A 21,058-nucleotide genomic window follows, 5' to 3' on the forward strand; every position below is an offset into this window, starting at 1 on the left:
CGATGCTTTACTTATGTTGTTTTGATAACACTATGGAGCATGGATTGGATAGGGAAGAGACTTAGTAAGGAAATCAATGAGAAGGACATTTCAATGGTCCAGATGAAAAGTGATAAAGATCTAAAATATGGTAGTCATGTGGATTGAGAGAAGATGACATATTCACGAGATGTAACAAGGATAGAATGCATAAAGTACAACTAATTGGATGCATGTTGTGAGGGACAAGAAAGAGCCAAAGATGCCTGATTTAAAGACTGTGAACCTGGGTAACTAGAAGGATTGTGGTATTGACTATTGGGAATAGAAACAATGCATGGGAAGAATAATGAATTTTGTTTACATTTAGTTTGAGATGTCTACAGTTCATCCAGTTCAAAATGTCCAATAGGCAGTTGATGTGGGACTAGAGTTCAGATAAGTCTCAGATAAGAGACTAGAACTGCATTTATAATTTTGGGAGTCATCTGTAGAAACGCTAGGGAAGAGCATAAAAGGAAATGAGAAGATGGCCCAAGATAGAACCATGGAGTATATTCACAATTAGAGGGAGACATAGATGATGATCCAGCAAAAGAGACTGACAATTATGTGGGTAGGAAAATCAAGACAAAGTATAAAAATTCAGAGGAGCAACAGGATCTAGGAGAGAGACAGTGATTAGCAAAGTCAAATACCACAATGTCAAAGAGGAGTTAATGCTCAGACGAGCTGTTTCAAAGAGTTTGTGGAAGAGAGGAAAATTGAGTGAATGAAAGAACACTTATAAAATACTCTTTAATGGGCCAAACCTGTGATGGGATACAAACAACAACAAAGAGACAAATAAAAGAAGCTTCAAGTACAAGACAGATGATAGGTTAGACAGAGTCATAGTATCAAGAGACAGCAGGCAGGGAAAGTGGTAAGTGCTGGAAGATCTGAGGAGGGAGTGGCAAGCGCCGAAAGAACTAGTGATCCTCCTTTTCACACAAAACATGGAAAGGGTTGACTCCCATTTCCTCATTGGTTTATGAATAAGCAAGCAGTCTAGCAAGAGGGGGAATGCAAGAGAGAAGGGCATTCTCAGGGATAGTGGTTATTCCTGCTACCCAAGTACCCTGGTGAGTTCTGGGGTAGCCTAAGGTTGGCAGAGGGTATAGGACAATAACCTGTGAGGATAGGCTTTTTTTTTTTTTTAAGGATGAGAGAGAATTGGCCTGTTTGTAGGAAAGAGGGAATGAGATTGTAGAATGTGAAAGTTTGAATATTAAAAAGAATGAAGATAATAGCGGAGGCAATTTATTAAAGAATAAAAGTGATGGGGAGATCAAGGGTTTATTTAAACAAAGGAGATAAACTTAGAAATGAGAAAATGGCTATTGCTCCATCAGAGACTGAAGTAAAGAAGTGGAGACAATTTAAGGGGTTTAAGAAACATAGATCAGAGGAGGAGCTCATGGTGAATAACAATTATTCTTTTCAAAGTTGACTAATATATCATTATTTCTTTTAGCCACTGTGCCACATTACTGACCCATACAGGTTGAACTTGCATTTCATAAAATTCATAAAGATAGTCATTTTCATTGTTTCCTTTTTTGTATTCTATACCCTGTTGAAGTGATTTTTTTTTTAACCCAAAGGTAGAACTTTAAATTTTACAGCATGATGGAAACTAAGAGTCAGAAGGATCAAAAGTCACTGTTTAACTGATTCTTTTTGTTTATACATTATAGTCATTTCCAGATGTATCCTTTTATTCTCAACCCTATCTTAGAAGCCTTCCATTTAGTAAGAAAGAAAAAGAAAATCTTTAAGGGTTGGTAATAACCAGTTACAAATGCTGTACTTTAATAAACAATACTATAATTAGGAAGATGATTTTCAGAATAGCTTTATATTTATCTCTACTAAATTTCACCCTATTTGATATGACTTATCATTCTAATATGTCAGAAGTCTCTCCCAGTTTGTGTCATTTGCTCTATGAGTCTATGGCAATAAGAATACAAAAAAGGAAGAGCTGCCGATTAACTGTATTTGGTAAAAACAGCACTTGTTAATAAGTAATTATTAAGTGCCAACACTGACTACTGAAAAACACACAGACAAAAAAGCAAACAGTTCTTGCCATTAGGGATCTTACATGATATTGGAAACACTTCTATCAAAGACAGAAATGTCGACAAAAATATTAGATGCTAAGTAACAACTTCAGATCATATTTAATTGTCAAGTTCAGGATGGAGTATAATATATCATTAACAACAGTTAGTTTAAAAATATTTTAGTGAATTATTAAAAGTGCACTGGCATTTATTTCTTTTATAATCAAGATAGGTCCCAGTCCAAACGACAAATTGTCAACTTGTGTGTATGGAGATGAGTGTGTATACACACATATACACCCCTCTCCCCATGCTCTCACAGAATCTTAAAAACAAATTTACACTGAAAAAACAAATTGCTTAGAGTTTTCTCATTCTATTATTGGCTATTTGTACTTATGCAAAAAAAAAAAAAAAATCTTTTCAAATTCTCTCTATGAATATAAGTGTTATACACTCTTACTCTGACTTGAAGCTATTATGTCACATTCAAAATAGCTTCCCTACTTAGGAAAAAAAAGGCCAAATACCTATTTCGATACTATCGATAGTAACATGGATGGTGTAGAGTCCAATGGCTCCTGGAGTCCAGTTTGCACAATAAGTGCCATCATTGTTGACTCTGATTAGCATATTTTCACTTGGTCTGAAAAGAAACAAAGAAACAATGTAATAATCTTAACTTTATTAATTGTCTTAAAAATCCACTTACATAATATGGCAAATATTTAGAATGCTCCCTTGGGCTCGTGTTTATAAATTCAGTTAGCCTTCAGTTTAGTCTACTTTCAGGGAATCCTTTATTTCCAATTCATCTTATTAAAATCAACAAAAATAATCCTTTTCAGTTTCTTATAATTTAGTAATTTAGTTGAATTATAATTCAATTAATTCAATAATAATTCTATTAGTTATAGAATTGTAATATCCTATTTAGGTTTTTTTTTGTGTGTGTCTTTCAATCCAATATGATTTTGGAAGATTTTAGAATGTATGAAAACTTTTTGAATCACTTTTTTTTCCCCCCCTGAGGCAGTTGGGGTTGAGTGACTTGTCCAGGGTCACACAGCTAGGTATTAAATGGCTTGAGACCCGAATTGAATTCAAGTCCTCCTGATTTCAGGGATGGTGCTCTATCCACTGCTCTCCCTAGCTGTCCCAAATCATTCACTTTTAACACTATTCATTCTGAATTCCAAACCTACCAGTCAATGAATATATTATCTTCAAAATTACTAATGATCTCTTAATTGCTAAATCTTCTGGCCTTTTCATAGATAGTCCTGATCTTTCTATTTATTTCACAGTTGTGATCTCTCTCTGATAGAGATTTGATCATCCTTACCACCTGTGTATTTGATTTGATCATCCTCACCACCTGTGTATTTCTCCATTCTCCCTCATTTTCTGATACTAATTTTTCATGGTTCTTCTTCCTAGCTATCTGATATTAAGTGTTCTTCACTGTATCATCATCTGTAACCTACTCTTTGATGGAAATTCTATTATGTCTTCATCTATTTTCTCCATAATCTATCTCAGCATTTTAAACTTAACATGTCTAAAATAGAAGTCATTCCATTTCTTCCATTCTCTCCTCTTTTAAACTTCTGCATTTTTATTGAAGATGATCACTGTTCCAATCATTCAGGTTCACATCAGTCATCCTTAGCTTTTCTCCTTTTTCATCACTGTTAATATTCATTCAATTGCCAAATCTCACTGATTCTATACACAAAGCCACACAAAAGTTCTTATATTCATTCTCTCACTTAGACTATTACAGTAGCTTCTAAACTAGTTTTCCTATTTCAGTTTCTCTCCTCTTCAATGCACCTTTCACATAGCTATAAAAATGATCTTCCTAGAGAATGTTTAACTGCCCATGATACAGTTATGCTTAAAAATCTTGAGCAGCTCTCTATTACCCTAGAACTAAAAACAAACTTCTTCCACCTGACATTTAAAGGTCTCTATATTCTGGCTCAAATTTACCTTACCAGACATATTTCATAATGTGTCCCTTCATATATGTTCCTGTCATACTTAACTACCTCTTCTCCAAACTCAATATTATCTTTCTCACCACTTTCTCATTTATAGAAAATGGAAATGTATTTCCTCCTTACCTTCACCTCTTAGAATCTTTAGTTTTCTAGGGGAAAACTCAGCTCAGGTGCCATATTTTCTATATAATGCTCTTCCTGATCTTCTGTATTTCATGCCTTCTCTCATGCTCAAATACTCTTATACTTATTTAATCTGAATGTGTTTTATCCCTAGGAGAAACCAAGTTTCTTAAGGACAGGTTCCTTTTAAAATTTTATATCTGCAGAGCCTAGCACAGTACTTGTTTATAATATATATTTAATACTTGCTGAATTCAATTCTAAGTCCCTAAAACAATAATTTACAACTGGAAGGGAACAAATTTAGACAACTTAAGCTACTTAATAAAATGAAAATATAAAGTTACTTTTCGTATGATCAAAACAGAACTTTGCTATATTTTTTTAGTTTGTTTTTGAATTTTTTTGTTTTGTTTTTGTTTTATTTGTTCAGGCGGAATGATAGGCACATAGGAAGGTATCTTTAATACATAAGAGAGTTTTGGCTTTACATGGAAATTTCACAAATGGATATCCTGAATCTATGCTTTTGATTGCTTTTTCACTTATAAACAATATTCTTCTAATCTAACTGCTATCCTTGCAGGCTAGATTACAGACTACAAAAATTTGTTTCTTCCATCTTCACTGGAAATGGTATCAGGATTATCCCTTAGGACAATTCTAACCCACATTATTCATTTCTTTCCTTAATTATCAATGGTGAACTATAGCAATACTAATATTAAGATTCAGTTTTATCTAGGATGTTACTGTCTCTTTCTTTACCAATTTCCTTACTAGGTTATTACTTCTCCATGAGCAAAATGCACTTAAATATTGAATTTTTTATTGTCTCAAACTCCACTTTAGCATTCACTTGTGGCTCTCCTCTTTTTCTTATGCCTCAAAATTTGCTTTCTCTTTTCCTTTTAGTATACTGATGCCATATAGCTTAATTGTAAGCTCCTAAAGTTTAGGATTCTTATGTATCTTCCCTTTGTCCTTCAGAGTGTCTTACAATTTATTTTCAAAAAGAAATTTGTTAACAAAAATTAAACTAATTGGTAGAGTGGGGCAAATATTTTTGATCATGTGAGCCTTACCTTTTAGGTGTTGGTGAAGCAAAGCGCAACTCTTCAAAAGAATAGTTTTCATAAACCTATGAAAACAGATTAAAAAAACTTTTAAAATCATTACAAATTTCCTTTAATAATTATCTTTCAAGGACTAGTGCCATTGGAAATATTCTCCTACCTCTTCTGTGATGAAATATTTTTCCTTCTCTGAAGTACTAATTATCTTATCATTAATTCTCTTATAATTCAAGTCACAGCTAGAATACTCATCTGATTTATGAGTCTTATCTGAATGATTTTTGGTTAGGTTGAAAATCAAATTACCCAATGAAGATATTCAAAAAAATGTCAAAGGTATGGGACAATTCCAAATTACAAATACCAAAAATAATAGATGAATGAAACAAAAAGTATCTACAGACTTCTAGGTGAACAGGTACATATATGGTGAATTTTTCAGCCATGTTAACACATAACAAACAAAAAGTTCTGATAATTTTGTTGAAAACCAAAATAAAACTCAAATCTATTAAATTACTTTATAGTCCCACTTCACATGGAACAAAGAGAAGAATTTAAAAACTTGGGGCTATGTCACTGGGCAAATGTCATAAATAATCAGTGAGAACTGGATGTTTCTTAAAGAACTTTTTTCCCCGAAAATTTATACAATAGTAGTATAATCTTTTTTTTTTTTCCTTCCTCATTTTTTTGTCTTTTGTTTAAATATTTCTAAATACCTGTCACACAGATTGTAATATTGCCATTCCTTAAAAGATGGTCACCATAAGCTACTATAATTGAAAAATTCACTAGCTGGATTCTAACTTTTTTAGTAATGTTGAGAGTCTCCAAATCTGGCTAGGTTGATCCTCAGGTGACAAAATGTCAATAGATGAGGTGTTTCCAGCTATGGGGGAAAATTCTCCTAATTTTGTACATCGATTGAACAGCATTTGAAAACCTGGAATCATCTTCCTGGTATGATATGAATCTGAATAAAATTTCAGTGTCATCTGTTCTTCTAGAAGATTAAAATTATATCAGCCAAGTGTCAAACATTATTAAGGGTCAATTATGTGCTAAATCCTGGGGATAAAAAGGCAAAAGCGAAACAATCCCTGCCTAAAAGAAGCTTACATTCTAATAGAGAAGACTACTGCATGTGCATACAGATCCTTAAGCATTTTTAGATTATATATACAATAAATACTAAGTTTTAGGAGGTAGACTACTAGCAGCCAGGGGGCAAAGGAAAGGGTAAAAAGCTTCATGCAGAAAGTGGTTTATGAATTGGGTCTTGAAGGAAACCAGTGATTCCAAGAGGTAAAGGTGGGAAGGTGGTGAATTTAGGTGGATAAGGATGGTGATAGAAATGGGTTCTGCATATAAGGAACAGCAACAGGTCTAGGATGTCTGATTGTCAGAAGAAAAATGTAGATTAAGACTGGAAAGGTCTCAGATGGGGAGACAAGTTTGAAGGTAGAAGTGGTAGAACTAGTAGATAGATAGAACCAGAAATAGAAGGCTAGAGAGAGAGGGAATAATAGTAGAGGTAATCTATTGGAGAAAATGCAAAAGGACAAAGGATTGAAGAGAAGGGGGTGGGAAGGAACATTTAATAAGCATCTGTCAGGCACTGTGCTATATTACCTTATTTGATCCTCACAACAACCCTGTGAGGCAGATACAATGGAAGACACAGAAGTTAGACTTAGCAAGAAGGTCCACCTTTTTATTTTTCATAGACTAGAGCAATTAAGGAAACAGTAGGGAATGATGTCATAGGTTGTAAAATGAGAAGGATGCAAAAAGAAGGGAACTCATAGCAAACAGCAATGTTTCTTGGTTCTCTGTTGAGAGTGTGGAAGGAAAGGGTATGATGAGAGGCACTGAGGAGAAAAGAGAAGAGTCTTTGTGGAGAGCAGAATATAGACTCAATGAGGGAGGAGTAAAAGAATTGCCTTGCCACAGTAAGGGCCCAGTTGAGATTAGGAATTTAAATCTGCAGCAGATCTAGTCTATGGGATGACTTTTTCAGATCTTTCTATTAGCATGAAGTGCACAGGAGGCAAATGGTTGGCATAATCTAGAATTTAGGTCTTGAAATCACAGTGAGGATGATAAACAGGTTTAGAAGTAAGAGAATGGGAAAGAAGGAATGATAGGGATTGTAGTTGGATAAAGGAATTTCAGATTTCTTGATCATGGAAGTGGAACATTTGTGAGTGATGGTAAAGATGGTAAAATCTGGGATTATAACCATATTTGAGGTAGAGTGAGGAGAAAACTATGTGAGCTCAGTGGATTAAGGGACTTGTAGAAAAGAGCATTTGAAGAAATACGAATATATACATTTAAGTCTCCAATGAGCACAGGAGGCAAAATGGAGATGGTTGATACCAGGCAATGAACATACTGAGAAAGGAGGGAAAATACTCTGTAGCTTGACACATTACAGTTACTAATATTTGGAATGGCTTGTGAATTTGGATATTGGAGCTATTAGAGTGTTAATGGCAGAGGAAAGCTCGAGAGATGGCAATAGAGAGCAGGGAGTATTCCAACTCTTCCTTTGGGACCAATGTCAGAAGATGCTATAGAGGATGGATAAGGATTGTATCATTTAAGGAGATTCCAGGTGTAGCGATAGGCTGACAATGAAAGGAGCATAAAAGGAAGAGTTCTAAAAGGAAGGGAAATTTGTTAATTTCAAAGATTCCAGTAGAAGTGAATAGCAGATAGAATAAGATAGAAGAGGGGTTGGGTTACAACGGTTGTGTGTGACAAAGCAATATCAAGGGTTAGGTAACGGAGACTACCATGGATTCAACATTATCAGAGGTGGGGTCGTGGGGGAGGGACTTGCTAAATTAAAATCAATTACCTTCATCATAGTAATGGCAATATAACGAGCTTCCTTTACAATCATTGGTTCATAAGAAGCATCAAGTTTTGGGGATGCAAGCCCCCCAAAAGTCATATCAGGGTTCATGGAAGCAGCTGGTGTTGAAGGACTGCCTGGAATTCTTTGAAGTTTCTTCATTTGTTCTTGTTGCAAAGATGTTTTTTTCTGAGAGACAGGAACAGCCTTCACTTCCACCTACCAGAATAAAGTACAATTAATTTCACAAATAAAAATGTGAATGGCTATTCTGTAAGGATATATGAAATATCAAAGCATGCAGGCTATAGAAGAGTAGAGTATAAAAGGCAAGAAAAAGGGAGAATGATAATTGAGTTAAATCTTTTGGAGAAAATGTGACCTCTATAGTAAAACTCATACAATCTAGATTTCTTCCAAAAGAACTTAATCACAAGTACTATCAGAAAGATCTCATAATAATATTATTATTTCACCTATAATATGGCTCCATTGCATGAACCATGAGTGTGGTCAAATACTAACATTCCCATATACTTAGAAAAATTAATTGATTATTTAATGTGACACATAAAAGCAAAATCAAGTAAAGTCAAATCATTCATAATAAAGAATTAAGGAAAAACACCAAATATATCAACAAAAGGATGTGTTGTAAGGAAAAGAGCACTGGATTTGGAATCTGAGACTTGAGGTTCAGTCCTAGCATGGTCATTTATGTAGCTGAGATCCTTGGGCTTTAAGGAAGTCACCAATCTCTCTGAGCTTCAATTTTCCAATCTTTATGATGCAGAAAATAATTTACAAAATTGTTTTGAGAAAAGTGTTCCATATACTTTCAGTGTCATATTAATGTTATACATTAATATAATAAAATAAAGGAGTTGAATTTGATAATGTCTTTAAAAATGATCTTTCCCCCCTTAAGTTAAATATCAAATAAAATGAGCAATTTCTTAAACAAAGCAGAACAGAAAAAGAGGATTATGCATGACACCAACAATTTTATGTAGAACTTTTTTTTTTCTGTCTGTGATCAATTCAACATTTAATTTTCAAAGCTGTCCTGCTAGTTTATATGCTGTTCTGAACTTCCTTTTGTTTTCTTTTGCTTATTTGAAATGAAAATGCTTCAGATTAGACCATCAAATTGGCTACTGACATAAGGAATGAAATGATTTCACTCTTTGAGGAGTCAGAGGGAATATACTCAGTAATGAATGATTCCTCAAAGGAAAATTAGTATCTTAATAGTATGTTGAAAACCAGAGAAAATTTATTTTAAGAAAGATATTTATGTACCAAGTTGAACTTCCAGAAATTGAATACAATTCATATATGCGTAAAGATGTACTGTTATGTAAAGTTTTGCTTCCCATAATTAATAAAAATTCTATTGTACAAAGTCTGTACAAAAGAGGAGATTCTTATGTTAATGAAACTTTTAATGTGTTTTCTCATATTTGTACAATGGACTACTTCATCAAAAACTTTTTACATTCCTGTGATTAATTCCTATGAGTAACTTCAGATTTCAGAATTTGTTATTATTTTCATACATCTCTACAAAGTGGATATTTTGCTTATGATAAGAGATAGTTGACTCTTTTCAACAAATAACAGTCACTGGAAGATCATAAATGAAAATAGTATAGTATTACTTATTAAATACAGGAAGAACATCTAAAGACTAGAATGAAAATGAAAATTTAAAAAGTTTTTTTTTAAACAAATACATCCAGTCCAGCCAATATAGACTCAAATTTATAGCCATTATCAAAGTGATAAATGATCAAAGGATATGAACAGACAATTTGCAGTTAAAGAAATTAAAGTTGTTTCTAGTCATATGAAAAAATGCTCTAAAACGCTTTTTGGAGAAATGCAACTTAAGACAATTCTGAGGCACCACCTCACACCTCTCAGATTGGCTAAGATGACAAGAAAAAGTAATAATGAATATTGGAGGGGATTGGGAAAACTGGGACACTAATACATTGTTGGTGGGAGTTATAACCTGAAATAACCATTCTGAAGAGTAATTTGGAACTATGCCCAAAGAATTATCAACCATGCATACCTTTTGATCCAACAGTGTTTCTACTGGGATTATATAGCAAAGAGAGCTTAAAGGGGGAAAAGGGACCCACATGAGCAAAAATGTTTGTAGGAGCCCTTTTTGTAGTGACAAGAAACTGGAAAGTGAATGGATGCCCATCAGGAAATATTATTGTTCTATAAGAAATGATCAGCAGGGTGATTTCAGAGAGGTCTGGAGAGAATTACATGAACTGATGCTAAGTGAAGTGAGTAGAGCCAAGAGCACATTGTACACAGCAACAACAAGATCATGTGATGATCAACTTTGATGGACATGGCTCTTTTCAACAAGATGATTCAGGCCAATTCCAATAGATTTGTGATGGAGAGAGCCATCTGCAACCAAAGTGAGCACTATGGAGACTAAATGTAGATCAAAGCATAGTATTTTCACCTTTTTTGTTTGCTTGCCTTTTTTTTTTCTCTTTTTTTCCTTTTTGATCTGAATTTTCTTGTGCAGCATGATAAATGTGGAAATAAGTTTAGAAGAACTACACATGTTTTAATCTATATTAGATTATTTGCTGTTTAGGGGAGAGGGTAGACAGAAGGAAGAGAGAAAAATTTGCAATACAAGGTTTTGCAAGGGTGAATGTTGAAAACTATCTTTGCATGTATTTTGAAAATAAAAAGCTATTAATTTTTTTTTAGATTCTAGAAAAGTTACTAAGCTACAAATATAGCTATAAAATATATAGCTACAAAAAAAGAAAGAAAAAGGAAAAATTATGCAATATATTAAATTCCAAATACAAACTGAGTGCAGGAAAAAGTGGGTTCATGTTTAGAGAGCATATGGCAAAAAAGTTATTAAAACTGACTGCTGGACATTTTTCCCCATTCATGTGTTACTCAAGAAGCTCTCCTTAGATTTGATACATTTTCTTTGCTGGGTTCTTTGTTGTCCCAAGAGATTAGTGTTAAGACAAAATAGGAAATCTGTAAACCATCAGACCACTTAAAATTTACTAGGTGCTATCCTGGACAAAAGGGAGATACAAGGCCTTGCTCAAAGTCAAAAAGTCCTGTTTTCCCTACTAGGTGGTTTCTACTTATAGAAGTGCATAAAATCCACATTAACGTCAATTTCTAGAAATCAATCCCTTCCCAACTTGTTTGATAATTTACAGATGATGCTTGGCATTTGGCCAAGTTACTATGGGCTACAGAGAAGCTTGGCATTTAAAGCCCTCCGTATTACAGTTCCAACCTATTTTTTTTTCCTAGTAAATTTATTTATTTTTAATACAAATTACTTTATGAATCATGTTGGGAGAGAAAAATCAGAATAAAAGGGGAAAACTATGGGAAAGACAAAAAAAAAAAAAAAAAAAAAAAGCAGAAAAAAGAAGTGAACATAGCATGTGTTGATTTACATTCAATCACTCTAGTTCTTTTTCTGGATAGAGATGGGATTTTCTGTCCAAAGTTTATTGGGATTGCTTTGGATCACTGAACCACTGAGAAGAACTAAGTCTTTCACAGCTGATCATCTCGCATTCTTTATCTTATGTTTCACTTTGTGCCTTAAATCCATCATCTTTTTTGTCATGATGTAGGTTATAGGATTCATCATCGATCCTCTGAAATTATGATTAGTTTCTCCTGGATCTATGTATAAATTAATATTTTCTCAGATTTCTTGCAACCATTACTTTTCTCAATTTTTATGGTGTAATGACATTATTTTCTGCACCCCCCAATTAATACTCAGTTTCCATTTTACTATGTTAAAAAGAGCTCCTATAAACATTTGTGTACATATGAACCTTCTTGATTATTTCCATATGAGTCTGCCTCAACTATGGCTGTATTCTTCAACCTTCTCCCATTGGAACTACCTAGATTCTGCCCTAAGTTCACCGCTAAATGAGTTTTTCCTTTAGGATGCCAAGAAATGCATACTCCTCTCATTTCCTTCCTAAATAGTTCCTTTTTATACTATATAAGTTCTATCTTCACTTAATTTGAATTTGTATCTTTAGTGTTTAGCTCAGTGCCTAAAACAAAGTAAGCACTTGATGAATGCTTTATCATATATTCATTTACTTTCTTTTTTCTTTAATCTCTCTGAAGCCTAGTAATTGTATTACAGGATCAAAAGACATGCATATTTTGGTGACTTTAGGGACATAATTCCAAATTCCAGTATTTTCAATTTTTCTTTTGTCTAGTTCAAGTTAAAATAAGCTTCATGGAAAACTATTTCTCTAGTCTTTCTTGTATGTTCATATATTCTTCATCTCATGTAGCTCTATAAAAACTGCATAAAAGTATTCTTAGGTCCTATGTTCATCTTGTATAATTCCTTCTATGATCCTTGAAGACATTAAGGTTCTGAAAGTACACTTATTTCTTCCCCCAATATTAGAATGTAAATAAACAATCATCATTATAGTACCTTCCATTTAATCAAACATATTTATTTTTCAATTTCTACTCACATCTACATTTTTATTTCAAAATTTCAATTCAGCTCCAGTCTTTTTTTATCAGGAATACTTATTTCTTATCAAAGCTTTTACTGGATAAGTTACATCTAGCTGTAAGCCTTTATCTTTGCCTTTTGAAATATTATAACCCAGTTTTTCTCTTTATATTGGCAGATCCTTGGAATTGAACTCTTTCTATTTGGTTACTTGTGGATCTTGATCTGGAAGTTTTGTTCCTGGGAGTTTTCATTTTAGGTTTTCTTTCAGCAATTGACTAGGGAATTCATTCTAACTTCACTTCCCTGTGGGATTTTAGTAGATTTTGAAAATTTTGATTTATGATTCCTTGAAATATGGAATTCAGGACTTTTAAAAATCATCCATCATTTTCAGATAATCCAATGATTCCTACATGATACTTCCTTGACTTGTTTTCCATGTCAATTGTTTTTTGATTCCTTATATTTTTATATTTTCTTCTATTTCTCCCCCAGCCCCACATACACTGAAGCAAAATGGTATAGCTAAGAAGAATGATGAACTTGGGAGTCAGGACATTTGAATTCAGATCTCACCTATGACACTAATTAGCTGTGTAATGCTAGGTAAGTCATTTAACTTGTTTCAGAGTTAGTTTACTCATCTGTAAAATAAGGATAATAAAAAACCGACTTCACACAGCTGTTTTGAAGACCAAATAAGATAACATATACATTGTATTTTGCAGACCTTAAAGCACCATATAAATGTTATCATATTATACTGCTTTATTACATGTTAATATTTCCCATTTCAGGGTGTCACTGCTTTCTGTTTGGTCCATTCTAATTTCCATGGAATTCTATTCCTGGATATGGTTACAATCTCGTATTCTGTGGGGTTAGAAAATATGAGGGGATAAGAGAAAGAAGTACAGCTGAGTTCTCTTCCAAGAAAAGGCATCAGAACAAATAGTGATCACCTAACTAAACTCTTAAGTATATTTTCCAGCCCGAGATAATTCATTTTGCAGATCTGCCTTTAGAACAGGGCTGTGTCTATTCTGTTGTGCTAACCTGAGGGCAAGATCCTAGGATCTGCTTGCCGTGGCACTCTAAGGATTGGTCTGCAGCTGTGCTCCTCTTTATCAGGAGCAGGATTTGAAATTCAGTATCAGGGGTAGGCTGTGTTACTTTGGTCCATGAGCTGAATGTCAGAATCAGCCTACTAGTCTGCACAAATGTGGGGTGTGCTGGCAGCTGTATCGCTGACTTGAGGGCTGGATTATAAATTCTGGTCATGGAGAATGGAGTATGGAGTATGACCAGGGCAAGGACCAGATAGCCTATGCAGCTTAGCTATTTTAAAGTTATTTATGATAGTCTTCCATACCTCTAACCGTGTTGGGCCAGCCACTACTAGAGGTAATCAAAGGTAAGGTTATAGTCGCATTATCTGTTTCCAAGCTCAGAATATATGAACACCATCATTATATACCCAAGTCATATTATTTGGAACTATGGAAAGTTTACAGCTCCCTGATTTAAGTTGCCCCTGAAATCTCTGAAAAACATAGCATTCAATAATCAGAGAACACAGCAGCAAAATCCCAGATAACAGAAACCCAGCAATGTATATAGTCCTATTACACCATCTGGAAAAACCTAGCTTAGTATAAAGTACTAATTCTGGAAATAAGCTTGGAAATTCTGGAGATATAAATTCATATAATACAAACCCAGAAGAAAGGAAAAATATTAAAATATTTACAAGCAAATGCATAAAAAGAATAAAAGTTTGGACACAAGTCAAGTAGAATTCTGGAAAGAAATGAAGCAAAAGAAATAGCAAAAAAAAAAAAAAAAAAAAAGGGAAGGAGAGGAACCTAGTTGGCCCAGATCTGAAATTAAACAATAAGCTAGTAATATTTTAAAAAAGAGAGGGTGGTGGAACAGATTAGTCATACAACATACAGATGCAAATAAACTTAGAAGCCCAGACCTTGACAAATCTAAGTATCCCAGTTACTTGGATATGAACTCGTTATTCAACAAATACTATTGGGAAAACTAGGACACAATCGAGCAAATAAGTTTAGGTCAACACCTTGTAATATATATCATAATCTGCAAATGTATAAATGAAAAATATAAAAGAACACATCACAAACACATTACAGAACAAGGAAGAAATTTTGTTTTGGATATATCCTTTGACTTAAGAAATACTACTACAAGGCATATATGATTAGGAGAGGAAAGAAAAAGTATAAGGACTCCTACATACAAACATATTTATAATAGCTATTTTCAGCTACTATAGAGAAATGAAAACTAAGGGGATACCTATAAATTAGAATGGCTGAAAAAATATGGTATATAATTACAAGAATAAATACTACTGTGCCATAAAAAAATGAATAAAAAGATGGTTTCAGAGGAACCTAGGAAGATACCATATAAATTGATGTAATGTAAAGTGATCAGAACCAGAACTCATAAAATAACAACATTGTTCAGAAAAACACAACCTTGAAAGACTTAAGCCTGATTAATGCAATAACCTACCATGACTGCAGAGATTCTATATTAAAGCATAATATCTACCTTTGGATAGAGAGGTGATAGACTCAAGATGCATAAAGAAATGCATTTTTGGACATGGACAATGTAAGAATTTGTTTTGCTTGAGTTGGGGTTGATTTGAGTTGCATGAGTGATGGCCTGTATAAACCCTGGTCCAATCCTGTCCCAGGCTGTTCAAGTGCAAGCTTGCATGGGTTCTGGGTTTGATATGGCTGCTTGATTAGGTGCTCATTTGGCTCTGCTTTCTGTGATGGCTCAAACAGGGGCTGCTTGAGCACTGGTCTAATCCTGTTTCCTTCTGGGGTCCAGGGTTCTTAATTGTGCTTTGTGAAGGTTTCCAGAAAATTTCTGAGTAATCTTAGACATGCTGGAGGAGCTTGTGGATATTTCTCTTTGGTTTTACTTTTGGTGCATTTTTAGAACTTCACAGAGAATATTTGTGAGGGACCTGGGCTCTTCTAGTTCTTAACACATCCCTCTCATGACATTCCTCCACCCCCTTGATGATTCTTAAGATCTGAACTTAAAATTTTAATGACCTATATAGTAGGCACTTAATAAGCATTAATTAATTTACTTTAATTAAAATAATTACCTTCATATTAGGAACATGAACCACATCACCATACTGATCCTTTGTTTGAACAGTAATTGTAGTAGGCCAACCACAACGAATATCATCTTTATTGAGAATCAATGATGTTTTCTGAGGATCAGCATAAGAATCTGGTTGAAGCCACCTATGGTATTAAAATTGTATACATTTAATGACTTCACTGCAATTTAACTTAGGTATAATAAATATGCAAAATCTGAAATAATGTAAATAAATTTTAGCCACAATTAGGATTCACAAATCATCCTTTTCTTGTGTACTACCCGAAAAAAAAATCCACCATTCCAAAATATAGGAATATAGTTTTTAAAAAAGCTTTAAAAAAATAAAGATGATAATTATAAAGGTCAAGACACTTTTAAAAACATGACTACTACACTACAGGGTTGACTCAGACAATCTTAAGTTTTGATTTCTTATCTTCAACATAAAGAAGATCCAACTCACTTCCAGTTGATCAATGATGGACAGAGGTAGCTACACCCAGAGAAGAAACACTGGGAGGAGAATGTAAATTGTTAGCACTAATATCTGTCTGCCCAGGTTGCATGTACCTTCGGATTCTAATGTTTATTGTGCAACAAGAAAATGATATTCACACACATGTATTGTACCTAGACTATATTGTAACACATGTAAAATGTATGGTATTGCCTGTCGTCGGGGGGAGGGAATAGAGGGAGGGGGGGTAATTTGGAAAAATGAATACAAGGGATAATATTATAAAATATATATATATATATATATATATATAATAAAAAAAAAAGTTTTGATTTCTTAAGACAATTTACAAATACCAAGTTTAACTCTTCCCACTCAGTTTTTAATTATTGGCAATCTTCCACGATAGCCAAATAAATGAAACTGCTTTTTTAAAGGCCAACTCTTCTATTTTTAGCCTTGATCTCATCCTCTCCCACATCCTTTAAGAGATTATCTCCACAATTAGTTACACTTTAGTATTAAATCTCTCTCTATTTTACCTGCAAGAATGGCCTAATCTCCCCAATCTTAAAAAAACAAACAAAAAAAAAAACCAAAAAAAAAAAAAAAAACCAACAAAAGTTTCACTTGACTCCATTACCTAAAGATATCAATTGCATATTTCCCCTCTCTTTCCCAGCTGAGCTACAAAAAAAAGTTTTCTGTGCTCAATATATTTCATTCATTTTTCAAATCATTTCAATCTAGTTTTCAAATTCAACAATTAGCTCTAAACTACAAGTTAAGGATGATCTCTTACTTGTAATACTCATAGCCTTTTCTCAATACCCATCCTTCTTCAGTTCTCTGCAGCATTTGACTGCTAATCACTGTCTTCTGGAAAGTATTTTCTACTGCTTCATCTTAGTTCTATTTACATACTTCTCTGTTTTCCTTTGCATTTCTCCCAATTGTGTGTATCCCAGAGTTCTATCCCAAGCCTTCTTATCTTCTCTCTTTATATGTTCTCTCTTGGCAATCTTGTCAGCTCATGTGTATTCATAGTATTATTTTGATAAAGAAGACTCCCAGATTCACCCATTCTGCCCTATTATATCTCCTGAATTATAATCCTATATCAACAGCAATGTCCTATTGGGCATTAAATTGGATGCTTTAGGGACACGTCAAATTCAATATAACCAAAACAAAATTTACTATCTTTTCCTCTGAATCCATTTTCTTTCAGAAGTCCTTTCTTTCTTTATTCTAATTCTTCCAGTCACTCCAAGTTTAGAACCTCAGACTATTCTTTCACCATTTGTTCTCCTATATTCTGCATATGTAATTAGTTAACAAGTCTATCTCTTGCATGTTTCTTCTTATTTTGACTCAAAAGAACACCATTTTATCTCAGGATCCAATCAATCAATCAATAAGCATTTATTAAGTATCTATTATTTCCTAGGTTCCAGGGACACAAAGACTAAGAAGAAAATAATTTGTTCACATAGGACCTTACATTCCAATGGGGAAAACAAGCATATATAGAATAAAAAGAGAATTTTAAAAATCACACAGTAGATAAATACAAGGTAAATAGAGAGGGCACTAGCAGTTGGGAGGATCAGGACAGGCTTCATATAAAAGATGGTGCTTAAGCTGTCGCTTGAGGGCAGTAATGAATTCAAATACAGCCTAGACACTTAACACTTGCTAGTCATGTGATCCTGGACAAGTCACTTAACCCCAATTTTTGCCTTGCAAAAAAAAAAAAAGAATAATTAGGTGATGTGTCAGTAAGGAGAGACTCCATAGAAGCATGGGGGCCAACAAGTACAAAGGCATGAAGACTGGAAATGTAATACTCTGTGTGAAAAATTGAGAGAATGCCAGTTTGGTTTGATTACAAAATGTGAAAAGGAAAGTAATGTCTGATGAAGATGGAAAGGTAAGCTGTGTCTAAGTTGTGAAGGGCTTAAAAAATTAAGTAGAGGAGTATTTCTTTTATCATTGGGGGGCAATAAAGAAACAATAAGCTGAGTCACATGGTCAAATTTGTACTTAAGGACAACTGTAGGGACTAATTGTAGGATAGCCTGAAGAAGAGAAAGACTGATGTCTCTGAGAGATTAATGCAATAGCTTAGATGAGTTGTGAGTGGGAATGAAGAAAAATAATGCCTCCTAATTGATCTTTCATCCTCAAGTCTCTCCCTTTTCTAATCCATCTATCATCTATCACAAAGCTGCTGAAAGTGATATTCCTAAAGTAGAGGGCAAGCCCTATCATTCCTCATCTGCTCAATGGCTTCTTTGAAGAATTAAGATAGTACAAAAAAGAAAAAATGCAGAAAACAGACAAACAAAACCAAACCTTTTAAAAAACTAAGCCTCTTTAGGAGAGGGACCATTTCATTAATACAAGTGTCTAGCACAATACCTAGGGTACTGAATGCATTTAATCAATGCTTGCTGAATTATGGTCAATAACGGTTTATTAATCACTAACTCTGAAAATCTTTCCATAGTCCTCTTCTTTCCTGAACTCTTTGTAGTTCTTGACACTGTTGTTCAATGTACCCTTTTGTACATTTGCTCCTCCGTTGCTTTTGTGTGTGTGTGTGTGTGATTGTTTGGCAGGACGGGACATCTGCCACCTGGCTAGAAGGCAGAGGGGCCCAGAGAAGGACCTGACCTGACTGACCCAAAAACACCTGGAGTTTCTGTTAAAATCTCTCTGACATCAGCTCCAGCTGAGATGATGAGGCTGCCTTCCTGGCTCCCAGAGGATCCATCCAGCCAATCAACCTCCCTACTACTCCCCCTCCTCTCCTTCCCACAGGAGTTGAAAGCCCAACCGAGACAGTCGGCTGAGGCAACTTTGGGACCCGGTGTTTGCAGAAGGAGCAGAGAGAAAAGGTTTGCAGAGTCTCAGAGATGGAAGGAAGGCTGACTGCTTTTGCTGTCTGTTCCCTCGGACGAGCTTCCAAGGCAGTAAAACTCTACATCGAGGGAGGGGCAAAGCCAAAATGGGAATGGGATGGGAGGGAGAGCTTGTCAGCTGGAGGGATCAAAGAGCCTGCAACTTGCTTATGGCCTTTTCCTACCAGTACATCTCCTATGTCTGTTCCTTTCCACAAAATTTTTGAAATGTACTTTCTTATCTTCACAATAACATTTAGCTTCCATTAGGGCTAACTTCGGGTATTATACCTCTTACAGGAAGCCTTTCTTGATTTCCTAAATCAATTTACCATGTACTAATCTCTTAAAAAGTTATAACTTTTTCTTTAACCACATCTTGAATGTTAGATAAATAAGAACCAAGACTGCATATTGTATGTACTTAATAATCTCATTAATTTCAATGGACTCAGTACAGAAGCAAATTTAATTTTTATCTTTTTTTTAAATAAAAAAGCAAAACCATAAATAAAAATATATTTTTTGCTTGTCCCTTGAAAAATAGTAAATCAAAGTCTCATGATACTTAATACATTTGCGTGATAAGATCTATTCTTAAAATAAAGGTCTCTAAACAACAAAAAAACTTTTAAAAGTTTTTGTGTTTCAAAATAAGTTACCTATTTACAGAAGCATGCTATAGTGAATAGCATTTAGATTTGGAGATAACTGGTTTAAAATTCTGCCTCTAAGGATCATGGCTTGTCAATAAACCTTTTGTGCCCCAGATAAATCTCAGAGACCCTAAATTAGAGATGAATTGGAATTGGGGATGGAGAATGGGAGAGATCATTTTATACATTCTGCATTTATTCATAAAGTCCAAAACATTTTAAGTTGGCTATGCTATGTCAAAATATAATGTTTTCAGGGTTAAAAAGTGAAACAAGCCAAAAAAAAAGAATTTAGAGCACAAAACACATTACCTTGCAAGTCGTCCCCCACTTGATCCTGGAACACAGGCAATGAAATCTTCCAAAAATGACTGTTCATTGCTTTGAATCTGAAGTGGCAAACTTCCTTCAAGAGCTTCTAGAATAGTTGGTGAATGAGAAAGGGCTAAACCTTTTCCAAGAATACCTGAATGAGTTTTGCACACCTATTTGGAAAAAGAGAAAACTGATATATCAACTCATAGAAAGATTATTACATAGAATACATTCACAAAAGGGATTCTTTAAAACAAACATATTATTAAAAAGTCTGATACACAGGGTTCCTCTGAAAATTTATGTAAGTTTATATTGGCATGTGTGTATAAACATTTAGCATTTAAAATACTACTTATATTTTGAAAGAAACAAAAACAAAAAAAACAACACTTGTAATTACTCCTTAGGAAAAAATACATTTAATGTTGAATATTTGGCTCCTTTTCATTCAGTACAAAGTATAATTCAGCAAAATATTTGGTCAAATATTCTAACCCCTCTCCACAATTTGGCACCATTCTACATTCTCCTTTCCATATATTCCACTTAATTTGTATTGCTATTTATGTATGTCCAGAATAGAGGTGGAGATTCCCAAGTTCTATGTTTTATTCAAACTGTGCTATCTCCCTTTATATAATTTACATTTGTATAATTTCTCCTTGAAGCCTTCCTGTCTACAGCACAATCAATAAAGACTCTCCTTTTCCCCCATAGACCTTGGTCATATAGGATTTTAAGCACTTAAAGATTTTATATTTGTGTGTGTGTGTGTGTGTGTGTGTGTGTGTGTGTGTGTGTGTGTGTGTATGTATTTTATATATATATGTATATGTATGTATTTTATATACATATACACATATG

General features: G+C 34.1%; 1 protein-coding gene across 4 annotated transcripts in view; it reads right to left on the reverse strand.

The window, feature by feature from the left end:
• The window catches only part of MYCBP2 (MYC binding protein 2), a 288,824-nt gene that overhangs the window by 98,296 nt on the left and 169,470 nt on the right, over positions 1-21,058 (reverse strand). For all 4 annotated transcript variants that reach the window (XM_074299302.1, XM_074299303.1, XM_074299301.1 and 1 more), the window contains exons 45-49: positions 20,189-20,361; positions 15,853-15,997; positions 8,165-8,380; positions 5,305-5,360; positions 2,621-2,736 (exon numbers count right to left, since the gene is read on the reverse strand). In XM_074299302.1, coding sequence (XP_074155403.1) covers positions 2,621-2,736; positions 5,305-5,360; positions 8,165-8,380; positions 15,853-15,997; positions 20,189-20,361 — 706 coding nt within the window. The remainder of the gene's footprint in view (positions 1-2,620; positions 2,737-5,304; positions 5,361-8,164; positions 8,381-15,852; positions 15,998-20,188; positions 20,362-21,058) is intronic.

Source organism: Sminthopsis crassicaudata, chromosome 3 (genome assembly GCF_048593235.1).
Source record: "Sminthopsis crassicaudata isolate SCR6 chromosome 3, ASM4859323v1, whole genome shotgun sequence".
In the NCBI taxonomy this organism is placed as follows: Eukaryota; Metazoa; Chordata; class Mammalia; order Dasyuromorphia; family Dasyuridae; genus Sminthopsis; species Sminthopsis crassicaudata.